The sequence below is a fragment of the Stigmatopora nigra genome, chromosome 22 (genome assembly GCF_051989575.1).
Source record: "Stigmatopora nigra isolate UIUO_SnigA chromosome 22, RoL_Snig_1.1, whole genome shotgun sequence".
In the NCBI taxonomy this organism is placed as follows: Eukaryota; Metazoa; Chordata; class Actinopteri; order Syngnathiformes; family Syngnathidae; genus Stigmatopora; species Stigmatopora nigra.
The window spans coordinates 5336433-5361836 of NC_135529.1; the positions used below are offsets into that span (position 1 = coordinate 5336433).

Here is a 25404-nt window from a genome sequence, read left to right on the forward strand (position 1 = left end):
GACAAGTATGTCAATTTGATTGTTTAATTTTTAGATTATTATTTAATTTAAAAAAACAGTTAACCTGCATTTTATTTGATGTGCTTGTCATTTAGAATATTGGCCACAAGATGACACCATAACCAAATCTTTTACATACATAAACATTGGCGTACAACCAAATTGTAATGGGGAGTACTTTTTGTTTTATGACAATATGCATTTCGACACCACAGAAAAAATAAATTGTTATTTAAAAACTCTCATTAAAAGTGAGCTTTACAGTAATGGGCTATCCTCATATGTGTCATTGTGTCTGCATTAGATGAATATATATAGTCTCTTCTTTAAAAAAAACACTCATATATAACTAGTAAATTCATAAGTTTGAAATGTGTCACGAATAATTGAATAAAATCATCAGACTGAATGATTTCATTTAATCAGATCATTTGTATTTTTTATAAATAGAGGAAAAATGCATGCATTGAACAATATATTTGCAAATAGTGCATCCTAATAGGAAATTAATATATCAAATTTGATATTAAACTACCTGTCCATATATTTGAATGGCATCTACCTATCTTAAGTGTTCCTCCAACATCAAAGTTTATCCACCCCTAAATCAAACAGTTCTGGATGAGGACTTGGGAAGCACTTGACGCCGTCCAATAGGAATTTCTGCCTGTCCCTTTATGAGGCGTTTCCCTGGGAGAGGGAGGAGGAGGAGTCGTGAGCTACTTCTCTGAGTCGCAGGTCTGTCTCTTTTGGATGGGAGGCGCTGCACGTCAATGAGCATTGGATCCATGGCAACAATCATGGCAGGTAGGAGATCCGACGCTATTTCAACCTTTCCCAAATGTCCACAACATAAATGATCTTAAAACGGTTGACCTCAGTTAGCGTCAAAATGTAAGGTGCTTCCTTTTTTTCATCAGAAGCCGAGACACGCCAGAAGCTGCTGCGCACTGTCAAGAAAGAGGTGGGTGGTTTCTTCAAGGTCTAAAAAAATATTTTAAAAAAACACTGTTTTTTTATGACGATTCGAAATATAATTCCTTTCCGAGTCGAGGTTAGTCTATTGGACTGGTTTTATTCCACCGTTTCCTTGACACCTGTGAAATACCGTGCTGGATGCTCCTCCTTCAAATCAGTGAAAGTACAGCATGTTTTATTTATTTTTTTCCTCTCCGAGAGTTCTATTTATTATGTGAATGAATGACTCTAAAAGGTTCAGAATGGAAGAAACAGATGAAATTGCTTTTCGTTTTTGGTCGTGTTTACAGCAAAGCAGAGAATGATATCTCTTTGTCAACAACCTATTTAACCGGATCCCCTTGTGCGTGTGCGTGTGCGCGTGTGCATTTGTTCAGTTTTGCTTCTTCAGTATTGCTCATCATCATCATCATCTTGTCACGCACACAAACTTAGCCTGTGCTCGGATACCCTCCCCAACCATAATAAAATAGCCAATAAAGTGATCTCACTCTTGTCTATTGCTGTTCAAATATGAAGAAAGTATAGGTTCCATTAAATGTATTTATTGCAATGCATGTTGAAACCAGGAAAGCAATACAGTATATCTCTGTATCATGCATTGCATGGAAACATTTTATTTTTTTTCTGGTATTGTTTGTATTTTATTTTTTTTGCATGATATGTAAAAGATATCTTTAACATAATATTCAAGCAACCTTTGGTAAAAATATCCAGTGTTTAAAACCATTTAATAATACTGTAGATTTACCCATATGGTCAATATTTATTATTTGAGGTGAACCAGCAAACTGTGATATATTACATTGCAATTATGTAAAATCAATGATGCAATAAAGTAAGCACCCTAATACCTTATTTCACTCAGCTGTTGAGTAGGGGAATTGAGGGAGTAAATAATTGAATGATAATTAGTGCACAGAGGAAACTGAACCCTGTTGAGATGCAATTGATGAAGTACACTCGACAATTATATAGCTTATTTCTTTTTTTTCCCTAAAATGGAGATGTAAATTATAAGGGGCAGACTCAACGATTACCATTGTGACATCACAGTTAAATATGTAGTCAAATATTAAAGTAATATTGTAACATTATCAGCTTTCAAACAACAATGAAATTATTAAGGATTTCTAAACAGGTGATTTAAAAACAATTATTGGGCTTGCGAACCAACATAATGAACACAAATGCGAAGCAGCACGAGGCTCAGACAAATTCTGCTTGGTTGATGCCAAGAGATGCATTAAATTGGGGAGACAGCTCTTGGAATTGTTTACAATCCAAATTCACAATTTTCCTTTCACAAAACAGGGCTGTTTTGTTTAGAGTGAACTGGAAACAATTCATCTGACTAACTTGGCAATCATCAGCTATTAGCATTAGTAAGGCCTGCTACTTATCTGTGTGCATTTGAATGTGTGTAACTTGTTTATACTTGGTCATAATACAAATAATAAAATCAAAAAGGCTAAAAAAAACAACAGACATGAGAAGTATGCTTCAAAAATTGGGAACATCATAACACATTTTTTTACATTGCTTTATAGCATGGACAGCTGTGGGAATAATTTTGTATCATGTAGATATATGCAAATAGGATGACACAAGGGCAAATGAATCACTGATGCGTTCAAATGTTCAGGGTACAATAATTTTGTCATCAAACAATTCCAGTACGTTTCTGTGAATGATGGATAGATGTTGAATAATAGAGGTTGCATGTCTAAAGGTCTGTGCCAGACATTTTATTATGGTTTTAGCTGAGGTAGGAGCGTCCTTCTGTTTGTTCTGCTGAGGAGCTTCTCACTTAATGCATACGCTCGTAATCGTCTGGTTACCATGGAGATTCCCAACACACGCTGAGGTCCTCATTTTCTAAAAAATCAGCGGGAACAATTTGTTAGGTTCTGTTATGGGACTGTCATGCTTGTTTTTGCTGTCTCACTGTCATAGGAATTTGAACTATATTTACATACCTGTCAAATTATGTTTTTTCGCATATTATATATACTTTTTCATCATTTTAAAATTGTGTACGACATATAACAACATTTATACGGAGAAAAAATGCCATTTCGGATCGTCTCGCTCACTGGTAGCAGACGAAAATGTCATTGTCGACTGCTAATGTTGTCATGCTTTGATCACTATATAGATACGTATATAGGGCGTCAGCAAGCATTGTACCTAGAAAGTCGAGCTGTCAGGGACATACAGCGACATTTACAGAATCTTGAATTTAGTGCATACAAAAGACGCCCGACTGATTGGGCACTCCATCCATTGTCAAGTGCGCCTTATGTGAGTAAATATTTGCCGCGTTGTGTTTGTACGGTTTATTATGTATTATTATATACCTTAATAAAGGGAATTGCAATTTTTGTAAGGGGGGCAATTGGCCAAGGTTGATAGATATGTCTTCATTATTTGTTTTTTTTCTCAGCTGAAGGCTTACAATTTAACTTGGGTGCTGCAGACCTTAGTCAACCTAGAAATGAATGGTGTAAAATTGAATACACTTTTGCTTTGTAATGAAGTAATCAAAATATAAGCTGCATTCATAAAAGTGTTGCGTTAATACTTCCAATATCTTTCAATTCACTCAGTTCCGGAGGCATGAATTTAAAAACAGGGCTGAGTTTTTGTGAACAGAGCAGTCGTGCCCAAGCGTAAACAATAACAGAGTTTTTTTTTCTTATTTGCAGCACAGGTGACATAACACGATTATGGTGAATTTAATCAAACAGAAAGAATGTGTTCTCAATATTTAATGAGTATGACAGGATTGAGCAATAAACCTTTGAATCTTCTTTAGTAGGAATAAACTAAATTGGGCACATTTGTTAGCACTTAGGCATGGTAAAAAAATCTTGCAGTGCTCTAGAGACAAAACAGTATCTTTAATACTGTAGTTTGTGTCATTTATTTTTTTATGAGGAAATTGTGATACATTTGAAAATAGTTTGACTTTGGGGTATGTTGATTTAGGTTTTTTAGTCAAAGCCTTTGGCAGCCTCATCCTTATAAAGAGATATTTAAAAAGTACAAAACGATATGAATTGACTTTATGTAAAATAATGTGTAGTAGATTTTAGCTCTGTAATGCTCAGGGCCTTTATGAAATTGCAGTGTTGCTGTAAAAATTCTTGTATTATATTATAATACTTGGAAAACAATTTCTTTTTCAAACTTTATAAAAATTAAATTCATTCTTTTAAATTTTTAGGTTGACTCTAAGAACAAAACTGAGATCCAGGGATTTAAAATGATTAAAACTTTGGCAAAATGCACTTTTTTTTTGCTGTGCTGATTTGTTTGGCGACTGTTTTTGTTTGAGTCTATATTTCCAGTTTATTTGAACTTCCTCCCCACGGATATAAGCAAAATCAAAAACTCATTAATGTCTGTTGTAATGTAATGTACATACTGCACGTATGTATATATTTTTTGTAGAAAGACAATAGAGGGCTGATTTAAAAAGGGCTACAATCCGTTGAATAAATCGTTATAGCTTTGAGAGAGGACACGGAACAAATTGAATTCATAAGTCAATGCAAACAACTGTATTCCCAAATAGTGACAATACTGGGGTATTATTTGATTAAGAAATGCCTTTCTGTGTCCATGAAAGCTGAGAAAGATTGTCTCTCTAGTCTATTTCATGCTGCATCTGTTCTTTAATATCATTAGCCTGTCCGGGTGTTCCTAGAGATGTACACGTGTAGGCGTCCCCATATGCACGTGGTCCTCATCCACCTGGTTATTTGCCATCAGTCCACTCCAATGTACTGTCAAATAATGTGGCCCATTATCTACAGCGCACAGGAGGTCTGAGGCAGCACAATCCTGTTCTGGCACTAAATCGGTTTGAACGAGACCTCTTATTTCCGACGGCTTTTATATAACCATTCCGTGTCACCCCGTGTTTGCGTTCTTTTGTGCACTCAGACACGTACACATCTGTTGCCAAAGAAAAGAAAGAAAAGATGGAAGAATCAGTGAAGCAACCCGTGTCAGCATATTTATTGGTCTTCTGTTTAAATACTGTCGTGTTTTGCGAAGCATTAAGGCAGTCGCATCAAATGATGGCAAGATTTTATGTAGAAGCTATTGCGGAGAAACAATCAAACCTTATTGTTGTCCCAGACAGCGATGGCCATTATTACTAGGAGATAATTAGGTGCATTCACAGCATTGGTTTGGGTTGAATGGGATACAATCTGGCTGTGCTGGGAGAATTAAGAAGCGATATTTTATATAGAAACTCAACTGAGGTTGTGCATTGCCGAATCGAACCCAGTTAAAAACGAAATTTAAGGCAATGCTTTGAGGCTCCGAATGAATGATAAGCAAGACCTCACATGATGTTTTGTAAGGATTGCATTGTCAGCTTTTCCCAAGCTGTGATATGGTTGGGTGGAACTGGAACGCAGTTATGCCCACACTCTGCCTTACGAGAATTTGTGTTCACGCTTAAAGGAAAAAAAATCTATATTGTCATGCAGATGTAGTAAATCATTAACACGTACACCAGCAGTTGTGCTTGCATGAGCGGGCACTCAATAAGGTTTCTTTCATAAATCCAAAATGACCTACCCTTCAATTTATTTCATCATTTCTAGTTTTATAAAGAAATCCTCACAACTACTTATTCCAGTGCAAGTGTAATGTGGAACAGAACAATGCACATTCCATTTTTGATATCATGTTCCTCTTCAAGCGACAAACAAGACTTAATCAACAGCCCGTCGTCTTCTAGCAGCGCAATAATGCACTCCGTTTCACTTCAATTTTCTTCAAACACAATAATCAAGCGGATTCATAGCGATCAGTAAAAATGTTCAACTTTCATGGATGAACGACAAGTCTCAGTTGTCTAAATCAACATTTTCGAGGATTAGATGTTTAGCAATGGAGATTCTGTTTTTTTTTAGAATCTGCTATTACAAAACTGAATTGGAATATCCCAAACATTCTTTATCACTCTTGACTGATTCCTCCTGGATTCAACGAATTGTGGGACCTTAATTTCCCAGGCTGCTGCAAATACATTCATCAAGCTGTCACAGCTACAACTTTACATACATTTCTGGGAGCCATGGTGGTCTCATTTTCGTAAAACTTAGTGCAGCATGAAAATCTGGCACTTTGTTCCCCTTTGTAATTCTCTTGCTGCTTTATTTGTTTTCTTTATGATGTATGGTCGTATTCTTGACAATCCTGAGTCCCTGAAGTTGAAAGTTTTACCAGTATATTTTAGTATGTTCCTCTCACAATCTGATGGGGTCTTTCTCAAGGGTTTCTACAGATTTAATGACGTTGCTATGGTTGCTGGATATAAAAGGATACTCATAAATTGATGTATCGGGGAATTTGTCCAGGAATAAAAACGGATGTGGGGATAAGTACATTTTTAGTTGTTGTGATTTCATCTAAAAATGTTCTTAAAATGCTTTTCGAAGATACCAAATGAGCACCGATTTTGACACGGTTCGCTCTAGTGAAGTTATTATGTGAAGAACTGCTTTCATTTAGTTGCTCCCAGAGATGAATGAATGTTATTGACGTATGCGTGGCCTTTGGCAGAACTGTACTGTGAAACACGTGTTGTCTCCATGGCAACCTGTAGACTGTCTGTGCTTGGACACTTTAGCCTAAGGAATACATCTGATACCTTAAAAGTAACCCAGAGAAGAGACAATTAAAATTACTGCTGCCAAAAGGCAAGAAATCTACGTAATAAGGCGGGTGAATTAAACATGAAGATGTGTGTTTATGGGTGGCTTGTAGCAGAAATAATTGTTGTTGATGTTGAAGTTACAAAGATTACTCTTCCAATGATGATGATGTGCAAAATGACTTCTGTTTATTCGACGCTTATCTGTTGTACAGAATTTTTTTTCCGGGGTAAACTGTTTTCTACCCTTTTGCTTTCCGTTTCAGAGAATTAGATTTTTACATAATGAAAGGATTATTCAAAACGACTCACGATATTTTCAATTTGCCAACGTTTATTACACCGATCTGTCTATTTGAAATGCCAGTTGAAGCAATTTGGAAAAGACCAGGCGCTTAAAAACTGGAAAGAAGCTTAGACAGATGTACCTGGCAGATCCATTACAAGTTGATACAATCAACAAATATTGTAGCTAGCTTGATGTCTATCCCAGTGTGCAGAGAGAAGCTTCCTTGGAGAATTATAGCCACTGCTGTTCTTTTAGAGGATGCCATATTTTGGGTATTTTGATAGGCATTTTGGCAAAATAGTTTTCCTATCAATAAGCATTAAGATGAGTGTGTCCCTAATAATTATTACTTTTAAAAAAACTCTTAGGTTCCTTTTTACTACAGCAAGTGACTTTAAAATGACACCAGATTCAATTTTGGACAAGAATCCATTCAATAAATTGATACAAAAAGCTTAATAAGGAAATTAGTTCCTTATTAGTCTCATTTGACTGAAAAAAATCTGCACTAAAAAGATTTTCACAGGCCTTCTATTCTCTTATTTCCATTCTGTCATTTAGACAGACACGCACTAGTTAATGTAGAAGTACTATAGTAATATTAAATACTTCATCCAGTGCGGATATCCACGCTTGTGAAACTGTACATTTTGTGTCCCCCTTAATTCCTCCCCTTAATCACCCAGAGCAAATGATGATGAGGCTTTATGGTGGATAATAATTTTGCTGATGCCAGCTTCAGTGAAACAAGAGAACTTTATTGACAGCTGGCAGATTGAATGATCAAATGCTGCAACTGTTTGAGAGAGCGTTGGGTGATATAAAACCTATCCTACCATTGTGTGCCCCTTTAAACAGAATCTGTCAGAACGGCTAACCCATCTATGGTCAGCCTCAAAGCCCCTACTTTCTTTAAAGCTGCTGGTCCAATATAGGATGGCCTAGGACCCTTGTGCACCCATGGGCCTGAAAGCTGTCAGGGTTGTTCAAACTCTGCATTTCATTTCACAGTTAAATTAATGTACGCCCACGATAAATATATACGCTAGTCTGAACATCTAATGTCAGTTTTCATCAGTCTGATTTACATGCCAGTGCCATATTGAGCAGAATAATTCTCCCTGAAGAAAGTGTAGGAATGGATGAAAGCCTTCGTCTAAATCATGTTTTTATTCTGAAAAATATATATGGGTTTCAACTTCTCTCTCATTTCATATAATGCAATTTCTAGCTCCTTTCACATTTTCATTTTGTGTACTATATATATATATATATATATATATATATATATATATAGTACAGTATATATACTATATACTATATATAGTACAGTATATATACTATATATATATATATATATATATATATATATATATATATATATATATATATATATATATATATATATATATATATATATATATATATATATATATATATATATATAGTATATATAGTAGTATTCAGTACACAAAATGATGTGTATATGTATGTGTATATATATGTATATATATATACACACATACACGGCAGCATCAGTGTGGTGGTCGCACAATCGCACTTTGCTATTGATTTAATAGATTTTCTTAACTAGTGTTTCTCAGCTGTTGTCAGGACAACAGGGACTAACCCAATTCCTGGTGTTATCTTGAAAGCATGAATACATAACATTGTTGTTTATCTTTTTGCACAAAAAGATGTCATCGTCTTTTAAGACAAAAAAAAAAATCAATTTCTCCCTCTCGAGATAGAGAAGAGGTTTGACGTAGACTTCCAAATATAACACGTTTCAATTCCTGGGCAGGATCCTCTGGGTGAGAGCTGGTGACTCATCCAGCAACTTTGCACTCATCCCACTCAGTTTTTATTCCCTTTAACTTGTCTACGACAGTTCTTGTTAAGTGCCTGATTAGTCTACCTCAATGTATTTCAGGATGCCCTGCTGATTATTCTGAAATATATTTATCATCCATTCAACAATCCCCTTAGAGACTGTGTATGTGTGTGTGTGTGTGTGTGTGTGTGTGTGTGTGTGTGTGTGTGTGTGTGTGTGTGTGTGTGTGTGTGTGTGTGTGTGTGTGTGTGTGTGTGTGTGTGTGTGTGTGTGTGTGTGTGTGTGCAGCTGTGGCATATTAATGAGTGACTCATCCAGCATCTGCCATGTCATTGACAGGTGAAGCAGATTATGGAAGAAGCAGTCACCAGGAAATTTGTTCACGAAGACAGCAGCCATATTGTTTCTCTTTGTGGTGAGTAAGCAAGCATATAGATGGATCACACCCATGCTTATTTATAGAATGTGCCCACTGAACAATCTTACAACAAAAAGCTATATGACTACACTACATGCCTCACATTTTTTAATTGATGTAAATGGATTCTTTATTTACCATTTATATCACCAGCGAAAAGGGCTTTCTTCAAAGCAGGTGGCATTCAAATGCAAGGTTTTTTTTAAGCTTTTTAGAAATCACCTAATCTCACCTGCCTGTCGATTGGAAGAGCCTACCTAACTCCGCCCACTGCGAAGCACCTTGTCCTCTGTCCTAATGCGTGTAGTGTTGAACTATTACCCCCCCTATTTTGAAAGTTTTTGTGCGACACTTAAGTAGCTACTTAACTCTGCCCTTAACAAGTCATTTTTGCAATTGTACTTGTGTCAAACTGTGACATTTAATGTTTTTTTACACCAAATGTTGAAGCATGATATTAATATAGTGTGTGAGAAACACACTTCCCACGTGCAAGCCACACTTGTCTGGTGTGCTGCTCAGAGCAAACAAGATTTATTTGTGGAGTTCACTTATAATTTTCCAAAGACTGATTTTCATTTGACAGCAAACTTTTTGGGGGTAAATAGCCAAACCAGTGTACACCCTCGTTCATACAAATTGAAAAACACGATTAGATTCCTTTGAAAGAGCATTGCATAGATGTTGAACTTTAATCTGGTCCCACTGGCACAGACTTATTTGAACCGCTCTGATGCATGCAGCAGTGGGTGCAATTAAACCTGTAAGTGTTCACCAAGCTCTTATCAAATATATTCCTTCAAGTTTTTTTGGATATTTTACCACAAGTTAATTTGTCTAATTCCCCAACATACCTCAGAATAGTTACAACTGTAAAAGCTACGGTCACCCTGACATTTAATTCAACGTATTTCATATTCCACACCAGTGAATATGTTTTTAGAGCCTGGTCGGGGAGGCACTGGAGAACCGAAAGGAAATGAGATCAAATTGCTTGAAAGACAGAAGGTTCAATCAAATCTCCAGTGGTTATTGTGTAGCGCGAGTAGCATGAGTGATTATAATTCTTGCATTTTAAATCCTGGTAAGAAAAGAAGCTCAGTGTAGTTCAATCGTGTTATTCCTAAATCTCTTTTTTACAACTAATTAAAAAGTTATGTAAATACGGGGTCACACTCTACATGCAGTTTATTAAAAGATGATTGAATGTCTTCTTTTACACAATGATTGTGTTTCATAATTAATGTGCTAGGTTTTGTGTTTAATAGTGCATTGAGGAGAGAGTGTCTTTAATATTCTTTGCGTCAATATAAACATTATCCACTGGCATTTTTAAAAGCCTAACTGGTCAGTCGGAGGAGAGTGTTTCTCCTACCATCATTTATCTTAATGGAGACTAACCAGTTGATGATATATCTTCTCCATGCTCTGTTCTGGTTTGAGCCCCTTTGCCTCACTTCTCTCTCTTCTTGCCATCCGATCACTGTGGCCCTTGTGACCACCCTCTTTGGGATGGGGTCCGTATAGACTGGATTTTAGCAATTGGATGTTGGGAGTCGAGTAAGAGGAGCTCAACCAGTTCTCTCGGGAGCCATCAGCCTCCAATATCGTGGCTACTTTGACGATCGGCCGTGGGAAGTTGGACACAATGGGGAGCGAGAAAGTGGCATGAAAATAAATGACGTGACCAGTGTTGCATTATTTAGTGGCGGTCATGGTTCTGTGGTTCTGCTTTAGTATGAGATATTTTAGGGATTGTCTCTTTTAGAACATAGTGTTTTTAAAAGGTCTACACACACCTGATTTAATGACTGAGATTCAAAATCAAATCGAAATTAACCATTTTTAAAACTTTCAAATAACAGAAACATTAAATAAAAATACGTCTTTGGTTTTGCATTTTATTTCTGATTTCTGCTGATATAAACCTTTTTTTAATTTTAAATGGGGTTATCTTTCTGCCGTGTTTTTATTATACCAAGCTAAATATTTTACTTTTTTCAAGAATGTTAATCAGCAAATAACAAGATTATAGTACACTGTATGATGTCTTTTTGGGATGGTTGTGAATTAAAAAAGCAGTGAAAGGGGACATTGAGTGAAACAAGACAAGAGAATATTACGATCAAAGAAAGGTATTTGATAAGACAAATTCACACTACTTCTAAAGCATTGATCTTGTCTTGACTAAGGATTTCAACTGTCTTTTTTTGTCTTCATACAAATTCTTTGTCTAAATAAATATTAAATCCCATGATACTGATATTGACAAGGCTGAAGTTAAACCTATTTGGGAAACTGGTAGAGAAAAAAAAGTGGTGCTTATTTATGTAGCAGCAGGACACAGTAGAAGGGATGCTGTATTTGAAACAATCAGAATGATGGAAACACAGATTGTGATGTTGATGAGCCTTGGCCGCGCCTACCAAACACTCCCTCGCTCTCTCGATCCATCCCTCCCTCCCTCCGTGAGCCCTTCCAAAGCTCCATCTCGCCATCAACAGGGGTTGCCACAGCAACCACGGTCTTCAATGTGACCCCATGTGAACAGAGGAACAGGATTAGTCCTGAAGAGGACTCAAATGTCAACACTGCTCCGGGCGCTGCCACGTAGGCCTTGGGCCAGAGGCTTTTCTGCTCTTTCCTTCTAATTGTGCTAAAGGGCGATCATGACACGGTTATATCATATGTGCAAGGCAATAAACTGCAATGACAGTTATCTGGATTAGGATCATTATTTTTGGGTCTAAAGCAAGAAAATCAATGTAACATTCATATACAAATGCTTGCATTTGAGTTTGAGATTCCAAGTTTTAAAATTGCCTACATTTGCCTGTACCTTGTAAACACCACATTTTAAAAAGTAGTTTATTGTTGTTGTTTTTTCTGACTCAAACAGCTGCAGTGGAAGCATGTGTTTTGCACGGACTCAAACGTCGAGCATCAGGCTTCCTCCGAAGCAACAAAATAGCCGCGCTGTTCATGAAGGTGGGCAAGAACTTTGCCCCGGCCGAGGAACTGTGCAAGAAAGCCCAGGAGCTGGAGCATATTATTGAGTCCAAGTGAGATATGCACGAAAAGAACAACCATTCCAAGTCATTATTCCCTTACTATTTGCGACGTTTAATTGCAGACGGAGCCAGAGCTTGCAAAGTCAGGAAAGCATGCGCAGAATGCCTCGGCTTCCCAATCTCACTCCCAAGGCCGTTAAAAACTTGTGGATCCGGACAGCTCTTTTCGAGAAGGTGCTGGACAAGATTGTCCTCTTCCTGGTAGAAAACAGCAGGTGATTTACAATTTCAATGTCATTTGATTCACCTGTGTGTCAATGTGTTCGGGTCTGGTTTAAAAGAACATCGTTCCCACCGGCCTAATCTTGTTCCTAATTATCTGTCTTCCAGTAAATATTATGAGAAAGAGGCTGTTCTAATGGACCCAGTGGATGGACCTATCCTCGCATCTTTGCTTGGTAATTTGTGACTTTGCTAGCAAGCGTTTGAAAAGAGCTTTTCAAACACGCGTGTATTTGCCTCATGAAAGTGTGGGATTTTGGTAGTCTTGGTGACTGAATTTAAGCTGAAAGCTTTCATATCTACCCTTTCCTGTGGTGGTATATGCACTTCTAAAAGCTTTGTGTAAATTACTGCAGGGTACCAAATTTCAGAATTAATCACATTCATAATCAGAACTGATGCCTTACTAGAGCTGTCTTTCATCATAATTATGATAACAGTTACATGTTGTGAGTGAGACTGTCTGGGATAACAATTATTACATGGGTGCTATTATTATGGTTCTTGGTAAGTGTGGAAGTGTATTTCACACAGAAAAGATCCTATATTTAGAACTTTTCACAGCCCCGTATCTCATTATTAAAATTAAAATAGGGGTTGAACCCTGTTGTAAAGCTCCAATACTAGCCCTTTTCAACATAATTCTAATCAGTTGGAGTTTTGCCGATGAACCGCCCAAATATTCTTGCTTTCCCATAAAATAGTAGAGGCTATTTAGACACTCAGGATGATCTAGTGGCATTTTTCCATTCGATAAAAGTCTGACTCCAACCAATCAGATATGCATCCTTCCTGAAATAGTGATTTGTATGTAACTGTGCACCTCCCCTGTGACAGTGGGTCCTTGCGCTTTGGAGTATACAAAGATGAAGACAGCCGACCACTTCTGGACCGATCCATCGGCTGACGAATTGGTGCAAAGGCATCGCATACATGGCGGCCACTGCAGGCAGGATTCGCCTACCAAGAGGCCTGCATTGTGTGTATGTATACCAACGGCACTTTTTGACAAAGTACTTTCATTATTTTCTGGTTTTGGGTCAAGACAAAATATTGCCTTGACACAAATGGCAAATAATGAGTGCAACTTTTGAGTGGAATCATCTTTCTGTTTTGGGCTAATCATCTTTCAGATCCAGAAGCGTCATTCCAGTAGTAGCATGGACGAGCGCCCGTCTCCCTCGCCATCAGCACGCGATTATGTAGAGTCACTGCATCAAAACAACAGGGCAACACTGCTCTTTGGCAAAAACAATGTGCTCGTTCAGCCGGTAAGTGTTAAGTGAAAAAAAAATCTAATTTGCACCACGCAAACAGAATATAACAAAAGTATTAGAAAGACTTCACAGTGTGATCCAGTACAACAAACTACCACTACAATATCATGATAACAAGAGTGTTAATCTAAATTCTACTTGACAGTGTCATGTTCCCTTTTGTGTCCTGCCCGTGTGATTGTATGACTTTCACCTGCTGTGTCTGTTTTGGCTCTCCTTCTCTTGTGTGGCCCAGGTGTTCGTGATTGTCATCACCCTCTGTCTATGTATTTAAACCCTGTGTTTTTGTGCATCCACGTCTATCAGTGTTTACATGCTCTGTGTACTTGATGTGACTCATGCCACCAATAGCTCATGCGATGCTTTTTTTTTCTGTTTGAGTAATGTTTACGAATGTCTAATGTGCAATTTGCATACTTAAATACTTTGTGCATGACGTTAACATGGTCCTTTATATGGCCTATTTCATTTAAATGAACAGAATTTATAATTAAACAAAATACTCAAATATATGGCTTAATCACATATACATCTGCAAATGTGACCCATTCGACACATTTTAAGCCTGAAACCTGAAATCCTCCGTTTATGGCAGAGAGACGACATGGAAGCTATTCCAGGTTACCTTTCCCTGCATCAGACGGCTGATCTCATGACACTGAAGTGGACACCCAATCAACTCATGAACGGCTCTGTCGGCGACTTGGACTATGAACGAAGGTGATGATGATATGTCTGCGTGTGTTTTTGACAAAAATAAAATTGCAAGATTACTGGGCTACTAGCGTAACACTGGATCACTGAGGTGTTTCTGAATAACGCAGTGTGAGTCTGTATATCTCCGAGACTCTATGCAGCGTAAACACAGCTTCTCTAATTAGGCTTATTTTCAGCCGGCAGCCTGCAGGTGCTTTATTGACTGAAACACTGTCAGACCAACTGGCAAGCCACGTAATATTCCTCTGTCTGTTTCTATGTGTGTGGTGAACTACCGTGTTTTTACAGTGTGTATTGGGACTACGCTATGACGATCCCTCTCGAAGAGATTGTGTACTTGCATTGCCATCAACAAGGTAGGCAAGATCAATTTAAGACATTTCTGCACAATTAACTACAGTAATACCTCGTTTATCGCGGTTATTAGATTCCAAGACCCGCCGAAGTATGTCAATGATTGCAATGTAAAGACAGTACTTTTATGTTGTCAATTTAATATTCCAATGCTATGTTCTTCTTTCAGCAGCCCAAATGGCCAACACAGCTTCCATGCTGTATTACCAAAAGTGTTAGAAGATTTCTTTCTATCGTTAGTCTCGACCTTCTTGATATAGCAAATGGTAGATTCGAGCAATGGTTGATTCGATCAATGGCGGCTTAAGTTTCCCCTTCCTTGGATTTGCTTCTCCTTCCTCCTCACTAGGTGTAATACTCCCCAATTGTGACTCGCCTTTATTACTCATTCATGTTTTTTATTATTGTTTCTTTTCATAAATATTTGGTGGATCCAGATTTGGGGAATCCGCAATAGTCGATCCGCAAAATGGCGAGGTATTACTGTATATACATTACATGCATATGTGTATATCTAAATATACATGATGTTATTTTTCCTTGTAAATATTTTTCCTACAGTTGACAGTGGGGGCACAGTAGTTCTGGTCAGTCAGGATGGCATCCAACGGCCTCCACTCCGCTTCCCCAAAGGAGGCCACCTGCTCCAGTTTCTCTCCTGTCTGGAAAATGGTCTGCTTCCGCATGGCCAGCTGGATCCCCCTCTCTGGTCTCAGAGAGGAAAGGTAAGCACCCGAGGTCATCTCTCTTGATGCACTTCAGCTAACTCTTGTTAGCTATTGTGGCAGAGAAACAAAAACACCCTAGTACTAAATCACTTTTTACCTGATCAATAAACCAATAATAGATTTAACAGCACAGTTTAGGACTCCTGGGATTTATGTTCTAACTACATGCACCAGCACACATGATGAGGTTCTCTTTGTTTTATTCTCTGCAGTGCAAGCAAACGGAACAATAGAAAACACCCACGCTTGTTCGAGGACTAATAATACGCCGAGGCATGTAGACACTCGTCATCTTAAATCCACAAGGATGACTGATTTACTTTCTGCCTTTTGTAAAGCAGAGGTTAGATTTTCATCCTCGTGGGTTTCTTCCTCTTTGCGTTTTTTAGCAAAAGTTTGCCATAACTTAACATATACATACATCATCTGACCGAATTGAATGGAAAATGGAAAATAACAGTTAGTGCAGTTCTTATCGCAGCACGTTAAGTTTTTTTGTCTCCCTATTCGAGTCAAAAGATTTATTCTTTAACATTGCTCTCATATATTCAGAATATGGATATTATTTTTGTCGCAGGGTAAAGTGTTTCCAAAGTTGAAGAAGAGGCTTCCTCAGGGATCTGGATCTGCAGACTCAGTCTCAGATAAGGAGGAGGAAGAAGCCACAGACTACGTCTTCCGCATCCTCTTTCCGAACAGCCAGTCTGAGTTTGGTGAGGCGTTTGACATTTACAAAGCATACATTTTTCTTTGGATTTTGGTCACGTTTCGTTTGCTGAGGCCACGAGAACTGAGGGTTCGTCAATACAATCTTACGTATACGCTATCCCAACACTTGTGACTGAACTATCAGTTGATACAAGGAATACACATTGTCCTGAATTTGTTATAGGAATATTTAGCTTTGATTCCCATGATCCAATATCTTCCTGACTTATTGGTTGGCCTCTGAACAAGCTCATTGATCTCAACCAATAATAGGATGTCGGTGAAAACATCCTATGGCCTTGTCACACCTTGGTTCATTCATTACGACAACGTAGCTTTCAATTTACTGAAGGATTGGACAAGTGATGGATTAATTAAAGGCACATTGTAGTCTAAATTTCTTTGGCAGGGCCGTTTTGTCTTCCAGCTCTACGATGGCCTTGTGTATAAATAGATACAAAATATAATAACACATTTCAGATTTTTGGCAAAAAAGGCCCCCATAGAGACCTTGATGAGTTTTTATTAAATCAACTTTATTGTCTTAATACTTTCAGAATCAAAAGAAAAAATTCTAACAAGAAGGCTTGCAACTTAGCAAGTCACGTGAAATCAATGTATATAATTTGCTTTTGCGGGCCACAATATATTGTGGCAGAACTGCACCTGCAAATCAGACATTTGAACAACACAATTGCATCTAAGCTAAAATTATTTACTCATCTAGCTGCTGATGCACAGGAAGCAATTATGTGTTGATGGCGACAGTAATGATGTGCGTGTGTGTGGGTGCCTTGTGCAGTGACTCCACCAGATTTGATGGACCAGAGCCCTGCAATGTGGCACCCCCCTCTCAGGAAGTCTTCCTGCTCATCCTGCTCCCAAGGCAGCCTCTCCGACGGGTCCACGCCCAAAGGGTGCAACCAAGAGAGGTTAGAGTAATCAAAACAGGGCTTCAGATAAGCTTTTGCTTTGCTCTAAACAATTAAGGATTGCTAAAGCCTAAACACTAGATGTACACATTTAATCATGCAAGATGTGGCGATGAGCAAAAATATGCGTGACATTTTCCACCGTGACGGGAGAGTGTCCTGATGGTGAAAATAAGCTAAGCAAATAAAAATGGTAATTGAAACCAAGTCAGGGAATTAAGTTGATGTTTTCTATATAACAGCTTGAGTTGGATAAAGGGTTTTCTTACCTTCTGTTCATGGTAATGATCTGAAACAACAATAGCAAGCAAAATCAGTCCTTCTGTACTATGCGAGTATAGAGAGCCAGAGCTCTAACATTGTGGTCTGATTCTCTTTTTAGGACTCCCTTGAAGCTGCTTTGTGACAACATGAAGTATCAGATCATCTCCAGGGCATTTTATGGCTGTATGTGATCCTTTCGTTTTCATACCAAGTCACCTTTCTGGTGGAATTGGGTGCCTTAAAAATGCATTTTCTCCATATCATTGGACTATTGTTGGCAAACAATGGAATAATATAGCAAGGGAAGAATGGGAAAAGGTCATGTGTTCTAATCAGATTGTTCTACACTATGGCCACATCCAGGTAGAAAGGATGATTAGGCAATACAGTGGGCATGTATTGTAGACTTGTAGACAAGTCAGTTTTATGATCTAGAGTGTTATATGACCAAATAAATGTTAGTGGCCTTAGAGAATAGCAGGGGGAATTCATCTATTTTCACGTCAAATATCGTTCCTTCCCTATTGACATAGACATATGACCATGTTATTTAATGATGACAATGACAGTAGAACTACTGAGAATAAAATTGTGAAAGAACTCTCACACATGAATTGGCCTCCACAGAGATTATCACGTTGGTAAGTAATAGGATGCAGAAAATAAACTGAAATACAATCTATAAGTAATTTGAATTTGGTTTAAAGGAAAGAAAAGGTCCTGTTAACAACCCCATCAAATTTTAATTAGATATGTGCTATTACTGCTCGTTGACTGTTTGTCTCCTCCGGACAAAACTGAAAACATGAAATACATATGCATGAGATGATGTATTTGGAAAAAAACTGCACTTGTAGCAATTTCTCGAGTGTGTGTATCAACTGTCAGGGTAAATCTTTAACATCCCACTAAAATCTGTCAAAATTGGAAAGGCATTTTTACTATACTGTTTGAGCAAACCTGAATGAAGGTAGCAAACTCATATGTGGGTGCACTTGTTTGCATGAGGAACAAGATGTTTTAAAACATGATTATTGTAGCTGTAACATTCTGTTCCTCCTCCCGCAGCATTCATGAATACTCTTGAAGAGTGAATCTTTTCTAATAGGAATGTCATGACTGAATAGCCTATATCAATGCTTCAGCACACACTATCGGCCGTCTTCAAGGGAATAATGTCTTAATTTACAATAGCCTCTCTAATAGGATCAAATATTGTCCTTTCTTGTCGACTAGGGTTGGCGTACTGCCGTCACCTGTCCACAGTGCGCACTCACCTCTCGGCGCTCGTCAATCACACCATTGTGTCGCCGGACGTGCCGTGTGATGCTTACAAAGGACTTACTGCAGATGTGTGGCAGATGTTCCTGCAGGATCGAACCGTGAGCATTGTGCTATTTTTTCTTGTCAAGCTTAAGCACACACACACATACACACGCCGACGCGCGCCCCCTTACCGCCCGCCGCTGGCCCTCTCTCACTTGCCACTCAGCCGTCTCCTCCGTGCTCATTCTCTGCTAATTACGTTGCTCACATCATTAGCCTCACAGCAGTGTGCATGGAGCGTAGCTAATGGCTCTGTCAGTAAAAATGTCCACGTCGGGATCGTACCATGTCAGCTTGGTGAATAGTATTCACTCTGGGCTCCTGGTTTGTAAAATTAACATGCATCAATTTGTCCTACTATACAGAAAATTGATATGGAAACAATTCTGTACCTATTGGCCAAACATCACCACTCTGGAAAAAAATAGTATATGTTAAATGGAGATGATTTAGCTATCTGTGATATATATATAATAATAGTAATTATTATAATTAAAATACATATATGCATCACAAATCACATTTTTGGGCATGGATATTATTTTATCAGAGTGGAAAAAACAACATTATCCCTTGAAGTAATAACAAAATGGAAAATATTGGCAAAATTGGTGTTTGTTAATGTAACAAAATAAAACTATAGCTTTATATAGCAACCACTTGTTTTCGAAACGGTCGATAAAGTCACTTCTGAACAACTTGTCCACCTCTGTAAGTAGAGGTCATGCCGAGAGCAGCTGTCGTTGCGAAGAGAAAAAAAAACGCACATAAGTCGCACCTGGGTATAAATTGCAGGCCCAGACAAACAACTGTTTTTTAGAATCCAGAAAATGCACTAGTATATGAAAGGGGCCAAATCCACTCTTTTGTACACAAAAATAAGAATATTCTTTTTTTCCCTCCTCCAAATTTCAAATAAAGACCTACAAGGAACAAGAGCTACTCCGTTTGGTCTATTTTGGCGGCGTGGACCCTTCGTTGCGTAAGGAGGTGTGGCCATATCTCTTGGGTCATTACCAATTTGAAATGTCTGAAAGAGAAAGGAAGGAGGTGAGACATTTTTTTACAATTCATTTTTTTTGATGCTCATGAAATCCTTTCCCCAATGGACTCTACATTTCTCATTTCAGGTGGATGAGCAGGTGCGATTGTGCTATCAGCAGACCATGCGTGAATGGCTCGGCTGCGAAGAGATTGTTCGACAGCGGGAGAAGGCACAGCATGCCGCAGCCTTAGCCAAATGTTCTTCAGGGGCCAGCATGGACAGTACCAGCCCAAAGATGGTTCATCATGACTCAACCGTCAGCAATGAGGTGACACACCAAGACAATTGTACAAACATACATCAGATCGACAAGTTACTTTAATCCTCGTGATATTACAGGGGAAAGGGACCTGTTCTGGGAACATATTTGCTGTTCCATCACAGGAATATTAATTTGAGTAGTATGTAGTTTTAACATGTCAAACTACATGACATCTGACTGCATTGTGATGGCTATCTAAGCCCATAAATTGAAGAATTACAGCTATGTCAACCCCCCGCCCCCCATTGTGTGGGCTTTTTCTGCTTAAGGAGAAACGCGGTTCTTCTGAAATGATGTTTTTTCATTTCACAAATTCCAATCAAAATCAGCCTTTTTATTAGTTTCCTCGATGCTGTGTGCTCTCTTAAGAGCTCTTTTTCCAGATCTAATCTAGCCAGGGTTCTCGTTTTACTGCCTGACTAATTTAGGTTATTGCTATTAAACTTGCTTGAATTGACATATTATTATATCTTTGTGACAATATTCATTTCTGAAAAGTCATGCAGCAATATCATAACACGATTGTCTTCATCTACCAGTCCCGGTCCTCCGTGAGTTCAGACAGGCAGAGTCTGGCTCGTCTGCAGAGTGACTCAAGCACCAGCACACAGGTATCTCGTTCAATCACTCAAGATTAACATGTCCTCATTCACTTACAGTTAACCATTCAAATGTAAGCGGCATTTAACTGTGCGGTTGCGGAAAATCTTTCAACTGCATCCCTTCACTCTCTTCCTGCTAGTTCTTCACATCATCCCATCCCTTCCCCTGGAGTAGTCTGCTTCCCTTTGGCTCTATCTTGCAGGTGTTTGAGTCTGTAGAAGAGGTGGAGCCCATCGAGACAGAACCCAAGAGCGAAGAAGCCAAGCAGGTGCCAAAGATGACTAATGGGGCACTCCACAACGGGCCAAGTTCTCCCGACTCCGGCCATCCTTCTTCCAGGAACTTCTCGGTGACATCCGGCCTGTCTGACGGCTCGCTCAGCACAGAGGACAGCGGCGGACCTGAAGCGGCTCCCAGACCTTCGACCAAACCACCTCATGACTCGGGTCTGACTGAGCAGGAAAAACCAAATCCGTCCAAGCCCGAAGTGCTAGGCATACGGGAAGAAAGCGAAAAGTTGGAGGAACCCAAAGTAGAGAGTGCTCAGAGTGATGACGTTGTCCCAATAGTAGATATTCAAGGAAAAGAAGTGCCTAACAAAGATAGTACAATCCTAGCAAGAACATGCACTGAATCCCAAGATCCTACTACACAACAAGTGAAAAAGCAAGATTCCAAGAAATCTGAGCGGCAGGCTGAACTCAGCACAGTAGAAGACAAATCAAGCCAAGGTGAGGCATTAAAAGAGGTGAGAATCGTGAAAAATCCCAGATTGTCCAGAGTTGACGTGAAATGTCCTTTATCAGGAGACACTGGGGTGTTCAGAGCCAGAGGATCCTACTGCACACCCCAAAAAGCCGAAGCTCAGGTCCTAACTGAATCGGATGAGTCTCCCTCAGCAATAGAGATGGAGGAGATTCCCAAAGCCAGTGTTTCCATGGTACCCTTGAGCAAGAAAGACTCAGAGGACTTGAATTCTTACACGGATCTCCGGCCAGAGGGCGGACAGGAAAAACCCAGTCCTGAAGGAACTGAGTCCATTTTGTCCGAGGAGCCGGAGATGGAGAGCCTCTACCCTCCCTTTGAACCGCTGGATGGATGCGCAGACATGGAAGATGCCTGCCCTCTACAATCTTCTTCTGGGAGTGCCTTCTCTGTACGTGCCGCCGTTATTAATAACATCAATATTATTTTCAATGTTCGGACTCCCAATGAACCAATAAGTTGATGCAAATGCTTCGTCTTCTGACTCTTCCAGCAAGAGCTTTTAGACTTGTACACGTTGAATTTACATCGCATTGAAAAGGACGTGCAACGCTGTGACAGGAACTACTGGTACTTCACTCCTGCAAACTTAGAAAAGCTCCGTAACATCATGTGCAGGTACAACAAATAGTGTCTCAGTTTTGGGTAATCTCTCTCAGAAGCTTTTTGATTTGCCAACATGCAGTCTCCCTTTACTTTATTCATAATTATACCATCTTTGGTCTAATTTTGGCATGGTATGGTTTACATTTTGGCATTTACGTACATTCTTTTTTTCTGAGAAATAATTATTTTTTTGGATGACAACAACAAATTACTCTAGCCATTAGTAAGATTATTTTACATACCTGTCAACTGGTACGTTCTCGCCGTAATTGGTACAACTGAAAGCCCATTTTTATATTGGTACGCTGTACACATGAAAATGGTACGCTAAACGGTGATTTTGAGAAAAAAAAATAAATTAAGGCACTTTCTAGCCATTTTTCACCATCCGCCATTGTTTCTTCCCGGAAACGCATGTCTGCCAAGTGATATATGTACCGGCGCCTCTGATTGGCTAAAAAAAAAAGATCATGATAAACATTTCGTTTTGTAACACTTTCACCATGTGATTTCCGTTTCCTGTTCCCTTGTTTATGTTTACTTTCATTTGATCAGATAAAGTGGTAAGATTTTCCATGTATTTATACATATATGTAAGGGCGAAAACAAAATTTGGTAAGATCACAAATGGTTCGAGGTTGACAGGTATGATTTTATTTCCAAAGGGAAATTCAATTGAAGTTAATTATACTATTAACCACTATTGATCAAATGATCTGAAAATACAAACTTTAATTCATGGCTTCCACTTTCTCAATGGAATTGCAGTAGTAATGCACTTTACATGGGAGTCAGCAGGTCTTTCCTCTAATGTCCATTTGGATTCAAATGCAGCACCTCTGTTACAATGTAAAATGGATCACAAATTCTTCAACTGCCTACGTGTGCACATTCAGCCAAATTTTAGACACAAGTCAGAAGGGGATGTAACCTTGTGTGCATTCACTTAAATTTTAGTAGCATTCATTTTTAGAACCTTTCATAAAAGGTCTTTTTCCTCTTTGACCTTGCCATCATAAGAGTCCCCGCTTCTTTCTTATTTGCTTTTATTGTCAACATTTCTCTTCCAAAATTGTGTTATGTTCCGATTTCTCTTGTTCCATTTGTATTTATATCTACCATTTTGTTTCAGCTGGGTTGTGCCATAAGTGCTCTATAAATAAAATGGGGTTGAGTGTAGACGCTAGCAGGGAGCCGGGTTTGCACATTTATGTACACACGAAAGAAAAACACAAGAGCAAAATAGATGACAAGTTATCTTGGAGCTTTTAAACAGAGTTGTTTTGCAAGCAAGTCCTAACATTGTCAACCCGAGTCTGACCATTGGGTGTGGTTGTGTTATTGAATAGAGAGCTTCACAGCCAGTGCAGTGCAAGTGATGTTTTGATGGCTTTCCTGGTTTATTTGCAGCTATATCTGGAGGCACCTTGACATCGGTTACGTTCAGGGTATGTGTGACCTCTTGGCTCCGCTTCTCGTCATTCTGGATGACGGTGAGTCGCCGCGCTTGATCGCCTCTCCTCTCTCTTCCCTCCCCCGCTTTGTTGGCCCGAGCAGCTTTTTTCATGGCTTCCTCTCACTTGCTCTCAGAGGCCATCGCCTTTAGTTGCTTCACGGAGCTCATGAAGAGGATGAATCAAAACTTTCCACATGGCGGTGCGATGGATACTCACTTTGCCAACATGCGCTCTCTGATCCAAGTAAGCCACGGTTTTTCACAAGCCAGCACAAATTGTACACGTTTCGGCCCAAGTTGCTGTCTCCCCAGCGACCGCACTGATTAGTATTTTTTTCTTCCAAATCTTTCTTGATCCCTATTTGATCAACTTTAGATCCTGGATTCAGAACTTTTTGAGCTGATGCACCAAAACGGAGACTACACTCACTTCTACTTCTGTTACCGCTGGTTCCTTTTAGACTTCAAGCGAGGTAAACGCAACTCGTGAAATGAGTCCGAAATGAGACGAAGCGTGGTCTTCAACGTGTCAAACGAGGGGTCTCGTTAGCCACTTGAGCAAGAAAGGGTTTTGTAATTGGAACATTCCTCCACTTGAATATACTTGTGGACAGGGATCAAAGCCCCTGTGTTCTTTTCTTGCAGAGCTGGTCTACGATGACGTTTTTGCAGTTTGGGAAACCATCTGGGCGGCCAATTTTGCTTCCTCAAGCCACTTTGTTCTCTTCATCGCCTTGGCGCTGGTGGAAATCTACAGGGACATCATCTTGGAGAACAACATGGACTTCACTGAAATTATTAAATTCTTCAATGGTAAAAATCATACTGCACTTTTTGCCTTGAAATATGACTTTAAAATCTCCAAGCAGCAATCATACGGAATGTCCTAATGGAACAATATCATTATTTGCTAAATACGTACTACATTTTTTCAATAGGTGCCCAAACAAAAACAAATGTTTTACCTCCCCTTAATACGTTTTTTTTTGTTTTTTTTTGTTCTCCCTCAAATTTGGAATAATGCATTTAAACTGGTTTGCACTAAAGCGGGTCTACGCTAAAAACGGAGAAAATGATACAATGTAATATCAGAATTCGGCATTGAATTGTGATACAAATCCAATTGATATGATTTCTTTGTTTTTCAGAGATGGCTGAGCATCACAACATCAAGCAAATTTTGACCTTGGCGCGAGATCTGGTATACAAGGTGCAGATGCTGATAGAAAACAAGTGATAGGGAATTTGTCTTCTTTTTTCCTTCCAATCAAGTGTAGTCATCTGTAGCAACATCACACGCACGCACCCTCATGCACATACACAAAAAAAATGCCTTTATTATCGTCGGTTGCAGCCCCAATTGAGCCTCAATGACCGTATGCTCCTCTATGTTATTTGTGTCGTCAACAGGTCTATGATAAGAATATGCTTTATAGAGTAATTATCAGTATCTGCCAATATGTATGATGTGTTTTATGTAAAGTTCTTTAAGTGTCAATGTTAGTTGGAACAGGTTTAACTCAGTCGCTGCTTTTGACGACGATAGACCTCAATGGGTCTTCGGAAATGACGTCCGTCGCCGTCATCGGCAGCCAAGAAGTAAGATTGCTTGCACATTTCAGAAGAAATTGAAAAAATATGTTGATACTATTTTTGAATGATTGCTTATTTATGAAAAATATACTGTATGTTGCATAAACTTGATTAATAGCCAGTGTTTACATGATAAGATTATGTTTCAAATACTATAAAGTTCCTTACCTTCTCTCCTCATGATAAGGAATGGATGAATGTTAGTTTTACAAATACTATAATTAATCCCTATTTAGAGTTTAGTGCCACATTGGTGATCCATTGTCAGTGTTGCCA

At 38.9% G+C, this 25404-nt stretch overlaps 2 protein-coding genes across 4 annotated transcripts in view; one reads left to right on the forward strand and one right to left on the reverse strand.

Moving 5' to 3' along the window:
• Window positions 1–22551, reverse strand: part of LOC144180924 (ARF GTPase-activating protein GIT2-like) — a 50897-nt gene extending 28346 nt beyond the window's left edge. The window contains exon 1 of the mRNA XM_077709084.1: window positions 22322–22551. The gene's annotated coding sequence lies outside the window, so the exon portion shown is untranslated. The remainder of the gene's footprint in view (window positions 1–22321) is intronic.
• LOC144180923 (small G protein signaling modulator 1-like) lies at window positions 699–25380 on the forward strand. Of its 3 annotated transcripts, none has more exons than XM_077709081.1 (26): window positions 699–807; window positions 921–964; window positions 9121–9196; window positions 12099–12261; window positions 12333–12485; window positions 12601–12668; window positions 13330–13475; window positions 13626–13763; window positions 14365–14489; window positions 14775–14842; window positions 15402–15565; window positions 16146–16281; window positions 17079–17208; window positions 17591–17655; window positions 18709–18854; window positions 19720–19848; window positions 19929–20111; window positions 20645–20716; window positions 20848–21439; window positions 21515–21864; window positions 21967–22091; window positions 23490–23572; window positions 23670–23779; window positions 23912–24008; window positions 24181–24348; window positions 24684–25380. In XM_077709081.1, exons 1-26 carry the CDS (start codon window positions 774–776, stop codon window positions 24770–24772), a joined length of 3654 nt encoding a protein of 1217 aa, XP_077565207.1. In that variant the 5' UTR covers window positions 699–773; the 3' UTR covers window positions 24773–25380. The 3 variants fall into 3 exon arrangements, with proteins under 3 accessions (XP_077565207.1, XP_077565205.1, XP_077565208.1); XM_077709082.1 differs by having other exon boundaries at window positions 725–807; window positions 924–964; XM_077709079.1 differs by having other exon boundaries at window positions 20911–21864.
• Window positions 25381–25404: the final 24 nt, after the last annotated feature.